Raw genomic sequence first — 13,766 nt, 5'->3', positions numbered from 1 at the left:
TGTTACATACCGCATGGCCCAGAGCTGCGGGACCACGTGTTACATACCGCATGGCCCAGAGCTGCGGGACCACGTGTTACATACCGCATGCACTTTTGAAGGGTCATCGAGTTCCAGCCTCGCCACCACGCAGCCGGCCTCCAGTACGACCCCTGGGCGCTTGATGTACCTCACCCTGCCACTGTCCTGCACACTCAGGTTCATGATCATCTTCATCACCTGTTTTGTAGAAGGAAAACTAGGTCAGAGATCCCTGGGGCTGGCACCCAGAGTGGCTCCTCCAGTGACTGGATCAGGGGGTGCGTCATGGCGATAGCCCATCTCTGGGCACCACCCAAGCACAGGACAAAAAGCCCATCATTTCTTCCACCTTGCTGTGCACCAGGCACGAGCAGCATCCAGGAATGGTCTCCATCTACAAGGGCAGCCAGAGGCGGGTGTGTGTACCGCCCATTTCACAGCAGGAAACTGCTTCCTTTAGATTTGTGGAGCTAGCCATGCTACCCAGGACTTCATGCATGCTGGACAAACACCCCCGCTGCTAGACTGCACCTCCAGGCCCCCTTAACTATTTTCAAAAGAAACCCTCTCTACCAGAAACACTGCTAAGTCCTATTACCTCCAGCCGTCAGTACAGAGTCGAGCGCACCATAGTGACACTGTTGGCCAATGACAGTACATAGATGATGGCTGGGCCACAAGACACATACACATCCAAACTGTGGTGACACAAGTGTGAATGAGCTGCCAAATGACCTGTCTGTGTGGCACTCACACTTAACGCTGAGACACTCAATGTTGGTGGCCGCAGCCCCTGGCAAGCGTCTCATGCTTAGAGATCATGTCAATGCTTCAAGTGACTAAATGGCACCTTCCAGGTTTGTTCAAATACACTCTACAATGTCCACATGATAAAGTTGTCCAGGAACACAACTTCTCAGAACACAACCCGTTGCTGAACACCACCGGGCTCTTGGCCTCCCTCTACACCCACAGCTGTCTAAAGCAGGCATTTAACGTCAGGCCCGTGGGGGAGGGCGCCCCCTGGAGACCGCTCTGTAAAATGAAGCACCTGCTTGAAATCAACTCTGCAACTCACTTGCCTAACCCTGTGTCTGAAGGTGCAGAAGACATGAGATTTGTGACCACGACACCACTGCAGGTCATGGTACCATGCTGCTTTTTTCTCGGTTGTCTGCCTCATCCACCACCCCTGTGAATTCCAAAACTCGCCTTCCTGTCTCTGAGCCTTGATGTCTCCATCAGAAAACTGGGAGCTAGTCCCCTGAGAATAACCGAGACAGACAAGCCAGTCTGTGCAGGAGGGTGGCTCTCCTGAAGAGCCACTTGCCTCTCTCACAGCAGAGAGTGGAGACCAGGCTTGCAGCAAGGCTCTGTATGCTCTCAAGAGACATCTTGAGCTCACCTTCCTGGGTCTGATCTCTGCATGCACACAACGGGAATCACGTGTGTTCCCGCCTCATGAAAAAAAAGTAGACACAGTTATAAAAGTTATAAAAGTATAAAAAGAAGTTATAAAAAAGTTATAAAAGTATAAAAAAAGTATATAAAAGTTATAAAAGTAGACACAGTTGGGGTGTAACTGAGATGTAGAATGCTTGCCTAGCATGCTTTAGGTCTTAGGGTCCATCCTCAGCACAGTAAAAAAATAATAATAATACAAATAGGTGAAGGCACTTAGATCAACTGGATGGCCAGTGCCCGGTCAGCTCTGGCTTGTGTTTTAATCATTGTCAACACCATTACTAGGCAGTTCTTACTCCTTCCAGGAGAAGTGGGTGATCTGAGCGCTCTTTTTAAAAAGTATTCTTTGAATATCACAAGTTTAGGCCAAGGACAGGCGAGGCCTGATGGCTGAGGGGCAGGGACAGCACCGGGGCTGGCTCTTTGGTCACCTCCATCTCAGCGTAGCTGCTCCCAGCTTCTACGTGGTCTCCATCCTCCACTGTGTACTGTGTCAGCTTCCCAGCCGAGGGGCATCTCAGGACTGTGGGGTCGTTCTCCTTTTCAAACACACACGTCTTATTGCCGATAGTAATCCGGTAACTAGAGGGCGGGAGAGTGGGAGACAGATGAGGGCCAGCAAGGGAGCCAGACTTAGGGGAATCTCCCCTTTCCTAGGGCAGGTACTCCATCGCCCTCTGTGAGGCATTAGGGTCTTTACTTCTTGTGGCTGAAACTAGTTTCTGTTTCTGACATAATTCCCCAGAAATCAATCAATCAATCAATGCTATTCAATAACTCTTAACCAATCCTAAATCCTTCCTTTAACTGATCTAGGGAAGTCAAGTTTTAGGCAGCACACACAAGAATCTTGAATGTTCTGGGGACTAAGAAAGGAGTCCCCTCACCGACCTGACTTCCAGGAATGGGCTCTAACCCATGCACACACCCCACACTTTCTTATCCATGGCCAGGGTCTGAGTGGCCTCCTCTGCCTGGGTCCTCCATGTACCACTGTGACCTCAGCATGGTCAGGCAAACGGGAGCCAGAAGCATCTGGACCCAGTGTGCACCATGCCTAAAGCTTCTAGCATCCTTCCTCCCATCAGGACACAGAGCCACTGCCTGCCACTGTCTGTTCACTGTGTCATCTCCTGTCAGAGGCTGGAAGCCCAGGAGTGATGACATCAGTGGCACCAGCCTCATCCTGAGCTGAACACACTGCCCACAGTAGCCTGGCGGCCAACTGCTGGATGGGGTATCTAGTCTACGCTGTCCCCAGGGCTGTGGGCCTATAGCTCAGACCCAGGGAGACGGTGCCTCCTCACTTACCCTGCAGACATTGGAGCTGCTTGTCACGATCTGTTTGACTGGAAACGGGAACTGCCCGAGAACCCCCACCCTCAAACCCTGTTAGGTTCCAGCCGGGATGGAGACTCTCTCTGAATGCCCAGAATGAACGGAAGCAGGCTTTCTCTATAACCTCAGGCCTGCAGCGCCAGCTCTGCATTTCAGCTCCCACAGAGAAAGCTGCACATCTTCCACGCACGCACCTGTCCACCTCTTCCTTCATGTATGTGGTGTAACTGCTGCCATTGTAGGACAGGAGCAGTCCCCCATCGTTCAGCCGGTGGGCATCAATCTCAATGTGGCAGTCGTTCATGATGAGAACGAAGACAGTCGGGGACTGCCGGGCCACCTGTGGGGACATCAGAACCCTCATTGCTCCTGTGAGGGTGAGCATGAGCTAGCCGTCTGCTCCCGCCTGCAGGAACTGACGCTTGGGCTCTGGGGAGGCAGCTTGGAGGCTTCAGCAGGAATGAGTGCACTAACTGTATTGCCTCCCAAAGTCCTGTGATGAAACCAAGCCTCAAAGGAGATCTTAGGAGGAAGGGGGACCCCTGGTTTAAGTACATATGTCATGAGGGCGGGGCCTTCTTAGCACCCTTTTATAAAAGGGATCTGGGATCATGAGATGACTCGGGAGGTAAAGGTGCTTGCCATCAAGCTTGACAAGTTAAGCTTGATGTCTGGGATCCACATGGTGGAAAGAGAATCAACTCCTAAAAACTACCTTTGACCTATACACACACACATACACACACACACACACACACACTCACACATATATATACACACATACACACACATTCTCACACACATACACACACATACACACACACAGACTGTTGTACTCTCATACACAAATATACACACACTCATACACACATACACACACTCACATTCACATTCACACACTCAGACATATAGACACCCACATACACACACTCACACATACACACACTCACATACACACACACATATACACACTGTTACACTCTCATACACACATATGCACACACACGAACGAATAAACAAACAAATTCCATTTAAAAATTATTAAAGGAACTCCAAAGAGCTCCCTTGCCCTCTTCTACCACATAAAGGCACACAGCAAAGGAAGGAAATGGGTCCTCAGGAGATACGGAACTGGCTCGCGCCTTGACCCTGGATGTCCTGGGCTCCAGAGCTGTGAGCAATGTCTTCTGTTGTTCACAAGCCCTTGATCTATAGATTCTGCTATAGAAACCTGAATGGACAAAGACACCTGAATACAGACTATGGCTTACCAGAGACCTAGGACCCTGGAGGGAGGTGTGCACAGTGAGCTCTGGCCCAGACTCTGCACGTCTGTTACAAAGAAAACCAGCTTGAACCTGGCCCTTATCCATCGTACCTTAACAACATGCATACTCGGGTTATATTACACACAGACAACTATTTTGGGATAAAAGATAGTGAGAAATACATTTCAGCATTTTTGGGTATCACTCGGCCTTCCTCTCCTCAACTCAGAGGTTATTGACTGCAGAGAACCCTGAGGGACACACGGCTCAGACCCCCACGAGAAGACCCCACTCCAGGCTCACAGACATCACAGAGAACCCTGAGGGACACATGGCTCAGACCCCCACGTGAAGACCACACTCCAGGCTCACAGACATCAGTGGGAACTGCTGAGCCTGCAGAGAAGGCGCCCTTACCTTGAGAATGTACTTAATGCCTCCGTAAATCAACTCAACATCCACAATGTTCAGCAGAGAATCAGCCGGGAGGACCTGACCCCTGGAGAAGACAGATACGGCATCAGTCCAGGAGGGAACATGGGTCCCTAGAGCACCTCTTGGGCTCTGCGACATCCTTCAAGGCCCCCAGAAGGCTGAGTGAAATTCAGTGGCAGAACGGGCGCCTTTATGTGTGAAGCTCTGGGCCCCACCGCAGCATCATCAAGCAGTCAGTCATCTGGATGTTTACCCGTCCTAGGCAGCGGCAAACCAGACAGAGTTAAGACTGATCAAAGGTGTGGGACACGGATCCCAGAGAAACTGGCACCCACTGAAGAATGGGGCATCTTAAAATGGTTTCAAAACCTTAATGGTGGGCTCTTCTAGGAGAAAGCCCCACATGGAAGTCAGGTGTGGTGGCAGGTTCCTATTAACCTGGCACTGGAGAAGGTTAGGTAGGAGAATAAGCTAGCCTGGGATACACAAACAGTTTCACAGAAATATAAACTGGGGAAGATGGGGGGCTGCCACCCTCTAGCATGTGGGCTGTGAATATACTGTCACTCAGAGGCAGTGTGCAAGCACTACTGTTGATTCTTTTACACTTTTTGTGGGCACGTCATTCTTTGTCATGGTACTTCTCAAGAGCAGGCACTTCCTTCCTATTGTGGGACCCTCAGGGACTGGGCCTCCCTTGGCCTCTAGCAGACAGGAGTCACGGTTCCACTGTCACCCCACAGCACACAGGACAGTCCCCCCAAATGATAATCCAGGTGGAAGTTGCCCTGCAGGCTTCACGGCACCCTACGGCCCCTCCACACCCACAAACCTGTCTGCATTCACTCCCCGGCCTCTTCCAGGCAGTACAGGTTTATCCATGGAGTGTTGAAGGTAAGCCCAGAGGAGAGGCACCTGGCTCTCCAGTGAGTCACCCTCAAAGAACTTGAGGGTGGCATGCTGGCATTTAAGTATAACCCCAGTGCTCAGGAGGCTGAGGCAGAAGGATCCAACTCTGATGCCAGCATGGCCTACTTAATAAGATTTTATCTCCAAGCACAACAGAAAGCCCATCCTGCCTTTCACGGGAAGGGAACGAAAGAATTGTCTGCCCTACCTTTCCAGGGAGTGCAAGAAATCCGTCATGCAGGTTCTGAACATCGCGTCCGCCACGTTCAAGGCCCCACACACCACCCCGAGCATGATGTCCGGCTTCTCTGCCTAGGAAAGACTCCAATGTCTCGGTATCCGGTATCCGCGGGAAGCGTGGGTCTCCGCCACCCCCAAGAAGGCAAAACAGCTTCCTACCTGCACCCGCTCAGCGATGAGATGGTCCAGCCACCCCGTGTCGATATCATTGTTCTGGAAGTTCTCGGTCTCCAGAAGGTTCACGAGATATTCCACAGTGGTCCGGAAGTCACCCCGAATGGACAGCTCCTTTAAAGCCACTACCATGTTGCTGGAGAGGAGAGACAGATACATGGTTGGTTTCCACACTTGCCCATGGTTCCTGGGGATGTCTGGGATGTGTTTGTCGCAGCGTCTGGATGGGACGACCACAGTCTCGGTCTCTACTCCACATGGGCTGAGTAATCTCACTTGGGTAACTTAACCACCCTGGGTGTCAGTTACCTCATCTGAAAAATGGGGTGATAACCCTGCCACCTGCAGTATGAGGTTTGCAAGGAGACATTCCACACAAAGCAGTTCCGGTCACATGTCAGCTGCTGTGTGATTAGGCCCCAGGGTCCAATCACTAACTGTCCTGATACATAATGATATATAATATCCATGAAGACGGCTCAGTCCCTCTGGCTCTAGCTCCCCTTGGCCTATTCAAACCTCCTGTCCTCAGAAGAGCCACTTCTGACTGTCCCCGGCTGCTCTGTCCAGGTGTGTCTGTTGCCGCTGGCTCAGCAGCAAGGCAAGCTGCAAGGCTGCAGGCCCGCTGGGAATGTTTCTGAGGACAGGCAGTAGGATGAGCATATTCTTGGAGAGAAGGTTCCGGCCAGTGAGTGTCCCCGCGAGCCATGAGTAGCTATGGTGGGAAAGCAATACTATCTAGGTTTTAGCCATGAGGAAATAAAGACACAGTGAGGTCAAATGAAGAGGTCCACAGGTCACAGGTGCAGTGTCAGGGCCTGGATTTCTATGTGACCAACTTGTCCCAGGTGGCTTGACTTTTGTACTGCCATGGGAGAGCCAATCACAGAATCCGAGACAAGCGCTTCCCTCTGCTAGACTCTAACAGCAGGGAAAGCTAGAGTTTCCCTCCCAAGTCCGTGACAGCTGCAGACAGCACCTCAGTTCGAGATTCCCCTGGGGACTTTCACTTGGAGCACGCTGGGCCCAGCTCCTCCAGTTCATTATGTCTGGTTTGCTGCGAATCTCCCTCTACACTCTCCAAAGGCCTCAGTTTGCCAGAGAACGTGATTAAAACGAAGCAGTCTAAGCTGACAGAGGAGAGCCACCACCAAAACTGCCACACTGAGCTACACTCGCAGCTAAACAACCAAGCCAGTCAAATACCTTCTCTTTAATGTGCACTGGTGTTTGCCTGCATGTTGGTGAGGGTGTCAGGTCCCCTGGAACTGGAGTTACAGACAGCCATGAGCTGCCATGTGGGTGCTGGGAATTGAACCTGGGTCCTCTAGAAAAGCAGTCAGTGCTCTTAACCACTGAACCGTCTCTCCAACCCCTGGTCTAATATTTCTTAAATGAAACATCCCTGAAGGCAGAAGAAGTACCTAGCTGCACTGGGATGTTTAATAACAACACAAACTGATTTTACCTTCCTGGGCCCCTGTCAAGGCAGGGAGATTTAAAAGGAGAGGCAGAGGAGTCCTTGGTTAGCGTGAGTTTCTCAGTCTGAGAAACTATTGTGGTGGGATTTGACTAAACAGGGAGCACAGGCCACTGTCACAGGCTTGAGGTGGAGACGGAGCAGCAGGACACCCCCAGAAGAAACGAGTCTCAGAGTGAAGTCGGAACTATTTGTGAGGTTGACATTAAGGTGCGCCCGTCCTCCTCTGAGCCTAGTTCTCGGCACCCTTAGACACCTTTGAATAGTTTTGTGTCTCCTTGAAGTCAGACCTCTTGCAGGCCTTGGAGAGCTCTCTGCTCTTCTCCAAACTCCAGCAAAGAGACTTTGTTCTTGAACTTCAGCTGCCTTGTGAGATCTAGGGTCAAACTCGGGTGATCACACCTGTACACACTACTTCGGAGTGTTTGCTTCTAAAGAGAAGGAGGCAGGGATGGAGGGGGGAGGGAACAGGAGGGAAGGGGGCAGGAAGGAAGAGTGGTAAGCAGGAAATACTGACGAAATGGCCTCTTCACGGTTCTCGCCCCAGGAGAAGCAGTGCCCAAACTGGGAATCGGCGAACTCATGCAAGCCTCCAGCAGCCGCCACACTGAAGTAGCCCCACACATTCTTGTTGCTGCGGAAGTTCAGCTCCTGGACTGTCCCGGAGCTTGGCTTAAAACCCTGGCGCCAGACAGAAAAGAAGAGATGTTACTCCAAGTGGACTCCGCAAGGCAGAAGGGACAGCTGGGCATAGCGGCACATCCTTCAATCCCAGCACTCAGGAGGCAGAATCAGGCAGACCTCTTTGAGTTTGAGGCCAGCCTGGGCCACATAGTGAGTTCCAGAATAGGCTCCAAAGCTACAGAGAAACCTTGTCTCAATAAAAACAAAAAAAGGAAAAAAAAGCAGACTGGGGAGTCCTAGAACAAGTGAGCAGCAGACAAGTAGAATGATGCCAGTCAGTTTTGCTTTCAAGACCCAAATAAGAACAAGCCACAGGGGATTGCCCAGGGCTCCTAAGAGACTGGACCGAAGCAAAAAGTACAGAGCCAGAAATCTAAGAACCTGGGCTCCAAACTGGCTGCCTCACCAAGGAAGAAAAGCGCATGGTGAGTCAGGAGTGGGTGGGCTTAGCTGACCCCACAGGCTGCACCGTGACCACCAGCACTGAGGTCATGAGGGTGAGGAGCTGTGTGAGGTTTTCCTGAAACCTGGCACATACCATGCATCCAGCAAGACCAAAGCCAAGACACGCAGCTCCCACACTCAGTTTCTGGTGTATAACTGGGAAGCCTGGGTGCTGGTGTCACCTCCAAGGGGCCCACCCTTCCCTGGCAGTCTGCAGCTGATGTGGGAGTCCCCTCTGTGTGCTGTGATTACCATCAGTGAATAAAGAAACTGCTTTGAACCTCTAGCAAGGCAGAACTTAGGTAGGCAGGGAAAGCTAGGCTGGATGCTGGAAGGAAGGAGAAACAGAAATTATGACATCGGTTACTCAAGGAGTTACAGTAATTCCTCAGGAGGATCGTATTGCCCAATTGGTCTTGGTACCCTTAGTTAATACCTCCAACCCCACAGCCAGGTCCAGTCGGGGTGTTAAGGGTTTTGGATCATCTGGCACTGCAGCCTTTTGGGTAGCTCATATGAAAGAAAGGCCCCTATTGGAATTGATTATCGATGGGAAGTCATTTAATGGGATTTTATACTTTGGAGGTGACGTCTCCGTCCTGTCCTTAGAATTCTAGCCTAAGAAGTGGCCATTAGAAAGTAGCACTCCACCCTACAAGGAATAGGTCAAGCAATTCCCAAGAAGAGTGCAAAACAGATCAAGTGGGGGTGCAAAGGCCTGTCCTCTAGGGACCCAACAGTGACTTCCAAATTTGAGTCTACGGATATGTTGCTTTGGAAAAGAGGTTCTTCTCTTCTTTCCACAGAGGATGAGAACCTGTGGAATAACATGGATTGCTTCCAGACTAGTGTGGTTTGATGGAATAAGATCCCCTGAAAGGTCACCATGAACACTCTCAAAAAATTACATTGCCCAACTGCGGACTGAGATAAATCTAGCACACAGGATACACCATAAAAGACCTGATTAACAGTGCCCTCAATCAGCAGGAAGCAGTATGGACAAAACTATACACATATTCCCAAATGTTGTCTATGAATGTTCGTTTACATTTAAAGGGGGATATGTTATAGAGATTTGCATTGGTGTAGATCTTGGTTTATTGATACAAGTTTTAGGTCAATTTTGTTAATATGTAAATTTCTGCTCTTAATTAAGGTATTGTATTTGTGCAGCTCATTTAAAAATGTAATGTATAATTAAGAAATATAGGTAAATAGAGAGTCATCTATAATAGTCAAGCTTATAGTCATGTTCATTAGAGTCTCTAGACATACAGAGATGTATTTCAGATAGGTAGGTGTTCTTCAAACCTTTCAAAGACTACAGAATATGGCATTTAAAATGTTTTAATAACTTAGGACTTTTCATGACAATGAGACACGTTTGCTCCTGGAAACATGAATTACTTTGAGAGGAAGATGGGCATCGAAGAGGCTCCTTGCCATTTGGGCAAGAAACTGCTCTTGCCTGGACTGCTTAACTGGACATGCAGGACCCACAGAGAAATGACTGCTGAACTTGCCTAAAGGTGAGATGATCCTTCAGGGTTCCTGCTTCATGAAAAAGTCTGTTAGACATCCTGCAGGACACAGAAAAATGTGATGGATGAACTGCCTGTATAGGTGGAACTGTCTTTGAAATTTCCTGCTTCGTGGAAAAGTCTGCTGGATACTATGGGCCTGTAGACTGAAGATGGTTGCCTGATACAAAAGAACTTTGGGTGACTGTTCAGGCAGCGAGATGTCTCTGTCAATTCTAGAGTTTTGGAAGTTGCTTACAATACACTTCCTGTTTACTTAGGTAATATTATATCCTTCTGGAGTCTTTAATGGAGTTGAAGAATTTATGGTTATAATTATAGTCTTCCTTAGTTATAATAAAAGATAAAGTAGATATAAATGTTGTAACTGTAATTATTACTTGATACCTGTTTTGTTACATGTAATTTTACTATATTAAAGTTAAAACCTTCCTTTTTAAACAAAAATGGGGAGGTGATGTGGGATTTTCCTCTCTGTGCTGTGATTACCATTAATGAATAAAGAAACTGCTTTGGACCTACAGCAAGGCAGAACTTAGGTAGGCAGGGAAGATGGAACTGAATTCTGGGAGAAAGGAGGTGGAGTCAGAGAGAAGCCATGGAGCCACGGAGATAGACACTGGGAACTTTAGCCATGTAGCAATACACAGATTAATAGAAATGGGTTAAATTAATATGTAAGAGTTAGCCAATAAAGTAATAAGAAGCTAGAGCTAATGGACCATGCAGTGATTTAATCAATACAGTTTCTATGTGATTATTTCAGGTCTAAGACAGCCAGGTGATCGGGAACCAGCAAGTGGCCCTTCTTACAACAAGCAGCTGACGGAAACACAGGGGCCCACCCTTCCCGGAGTCTGCAGCTGATGGAAACACAGGGGCCCACCCTTCCCTGGGAGTCTGCAGTGATGGAAACACAGGGGCCCACACTTGCCTCATCCGGGTTTTCACTGGTGATCCTGGCTGCAATGACATGACCTCGGGCAATGGGAGGGCTCGGAGGGCTCTCAAAAGAAATGGGGGTCACTCCCCAGGGAGATTCTCCATACAGAAGCCTTATGTCCTTCAGCCGGTGTAGGGGCACACCCATGGCGATCTAAATGGAAAAAAAAAATCCCACAGGTCAGTCTGCTAGGACCCTGGCCCTAAAACAAGGAGGGCAAAAGGGATGGGATGAAGGAAGAGGCTCCGTCAATGATTTGATATACACCTGTGAGAATGTTTGTTTGTGTTCTAATAAATAAAGTTTGCCTGGAAATCAGAGTGTGGAGCTAGGACCTAATTAACCATAGAGGCCAGGTAGTGGTGGTGCACACCTTTTATCCAAGTACTTGGGATCACATGCCTTAATTCCCAACACTAGGAAGGTGGAGACAGGAAGACCTGGGCACTGTTCACACTGCACTCCAGGAAGGCCTGGCTACTGTTCACACTGAAGCAGGCTAGTATTCACACTCTTCTCTGGAGTGGGAACAGCTGTTTCAGCTGGGAGAGATGTTCTTCCCAGGATACTCTTAGCCAAACGTTCTTACAGACTGTTTGGGCCCTAGGCTTCCCCAGGGTGCCCTTGTGATGGCCCACATGTCGGATCTAACTCTCTCCCATGGTCCTGCTGTCAGGGTGTATCCTCCTCCCATCTGCTGTATACTTAAGAAACCCCTTCAAAGCCCAAAGCGTGACTCGCGCATCACTCTTCCTATGAAACAGTGTGACTCTAGGCAGGTAGAAAAAGCAGAGCTGAGCCGGGCTGTGGTGGCGCACGCCTGTAATCCCAGCACTCGGGAGGCAGAGGCAGGAGGATCTCTGTGAGTTCGAGGCCAGCCTGGTCTACCAAGGGAGTTCCAGGACAGGCTCCAAAGCTACAGAGAAACCCTGTCTCGAAAAACCAAAAAAAAAAAAAAAAAAAAAAAAGGCAGAGCTGGGGAGCACCGCCCAGGGCTTGGGGCCCCATCCTCAGGTCCATACCTGCAGCTGCGCAGCAGGCAGGTTCACATCTGCAATCATTTCAGTGCACGGATGCTCCACCTGCAAGCGCGGGTTTAGCTCCAAGAAGTGGAAGCTGCCGTCCTGGCTGTACAAGTATTCCACCGTCCCGGCACTGACGTAGCCCACAGTCTTGGCCAGGAGGACAGCACACTGCAGAGACAGACGGAAGTCAAGGGCTCCAGACGGCAGCACCATGCCCTCCCCAGTGCACCCTGAGGAGCTGCCACACAGGAGCCCCCCGTGACCAGTGAGCAACACACCTGTGCGATACTGAAATCACCCCCACCCCAGGCTGGGCTCTCTGCCACATCCACACTTTCCAGCTACCACGACTATAGCCAGTTTCTGCTGAGCGTCCCCAAGCCCAGCTCTGCCAGAGGCACCTGTTCCATGAACTCAAACACAGCTGGAGCGGCTACGGTGGCTGGCGCCTCCTCAATAATCTTCTGGTGCCTCCTCTGGATGGAGCAGTCACGCCCAAACAGTGACACAGCATTTCCGTACTGATCTGCTAAGACCTGCACCTCCAGGTGCCGTGCATTCTGGGCCAGCTTCATGAGAAAGATAGGTGAGCCCGGGATCTCACTCTGCACCTGTGGGGAAGCGCAGGCGATGGCTGATTCCCAATAGTCCAGCTCTGGACGTTTCTGGAAGTTCTCAGAAGGGACCATTAATAGCAATGGTATGGGTAAGGGCTCTTCCCGGCCTCTACTTATTCCTGACTTTCATTTTTCCTCCAACAGACACACTTTCTTGTTGTTTTTAAGTCAAACGCTGTTAAAAGGGTAACATTTCCCCAACAATCCTACATCCTAAGGACGATACACTAAGTGGGACATGATGGTTTGTGCCTGTAATCTCAGCACCCAAGAGGATGAAACATTAAGACTATCAAAAGTTTTGGACTAGCCTGGGCTACATGTGAAATTCAAGACTAGCTAGCCTCAGCTACACAGAAATTTCAAGGCAAGGCTAGGCTACATAGCAAAACACACAACAAAAATAACAAAAATCCATTCACTGAGTTCAGTTTTCTTGGGAGGCGGGTAGCAGATAGCATGGTGCAGGTAATTAACGTACTGTACACTTGAAATTCACTCAAAGAAGTCTCGGCCATTCTTCCCAAACACACACGAGCATGGAGGGGCTGGGTCCTTTAGCTAACTTGACGGCCAGAACCACTCCAGCGAATATGCACGGGACCAAACACCACATGCACAGTTTGAACCTATGCGACCCTTGAGGGGTGGGAGCGGGGCTGCAAGCTGCTTCTCTTCTGCCCATGCAATGACACACAGAACACTTCTTTAGACAAACACCCTGGGCTGTGCGAAACCTGGGTGCAGAGCAGATGGGAGCCACCCCCAGCTGCTGCTCCAAGTTTCTAGAAGTTCTTCCTGACGCTGCTCACCCAGCAGACACAACATGGCCGTGAGAGCATGACCACAGGGAACCTTTCTAGCAAGTTCTCCAAGTGTTTTTGTCAGGGCATGTGAAGTGTACCGGCTTTACGGAGTCCCTCTCCAGCGGGCTTTGGTGGCTGTTTAAGACGGTCTCACTGTAGCTCAGTCTAGCCTTGGACTCACTGTGAAGACCAGACTAGACCTGCGTCTGCCTCTGCCTCCTCACTGAAGGTCTGCACCACCACGCTGGCTCTACTTAAACAGTTCAGAGGAAGAAATGCAAGGTACTGTTTATATCAAATGCCATCCATGGTGTGTGTGTGTGTGTGTGTGTGTGTGTGTGTGTGTGTGTGTGACTGTGGGGGGGGTGAGTGTG

The 13,766-nt window shown here is 49.8% G+C and overlaps 1 protein-coding gene across 1 annotated transcript in view; it reads right to left on the bottom strand.

Annotated features, from left to right (window-relative positions):
- The window catches only part of Acacb (acetyl-CoA carboxylase beta), a 105,123-nt gene that overhangs the window by 44,674 nt on the left and 46,683 nt on the right, over positions 1 to 13,766 (bottom strand). Inside the window, exons 10-19 of the mRNA XM_005344256.3 lie at positions 12,371 to 12,580; positions 11,967 to 12,137; positions 10,936 to 11,097; positions 7,847 to 8,010; positions 5,835 to 5,985; positions 5,644 to 5,747; positions 4,509 to 4,590; positions 3,018 to 3,163; positions 1,917 to 2,067; positions 85 to 219 (exon numbers count right to left, since the gene is read on the bottom strand). Coding sequence (XP_005344313.1) covers positions 85 to 219; positions 1,917 to 2,067; positions 3,018 to 3,163; positions 4,509 to 4,590; positions 5,644 to 5,747; positions 5,835 to 5,985; positions 7,847 to 8,010; positions 10,936 to 11,097; positions 11,967 to 12,137; positions 12,371 to 12,580 — 1,476 coding nt within the window. The remainder of the gene's footprint in view (positions 1 to 84; positions 220 to 1,916; positions 2,068 to 3,017; positions 3,164 to 4,508; positions 4,591 to 5,643; positions 5,748 to 5,834; positions 5,986 to 7,846; positions 8,011 to 10,935; positions 11,098 to 11,966; positions 12,138 to 12,370; positions 12,581 to 13,766) is intronic.

Source organism: Microtus ochrogaster, chromosome 2, assembly GCF_000317375.1.
Source record: "Microtus ochrogaster isolate Prairie Vole_2 chromosome 2, MicOch1.0, whole genome shotgun sequence".
In the NCBI taxonomy this organism is placed as follows: Eukaryota; Metazoa; Chordata; class Mammalia; order Rodentia; family Cricetidae; genus Microtus; species Microtus ochrogaster.
The sequence above is the reverse complement of the archived record's forward strand: the minus strand, read 5'-3'. Positions and strand labels throughout refer to the sequence as shown.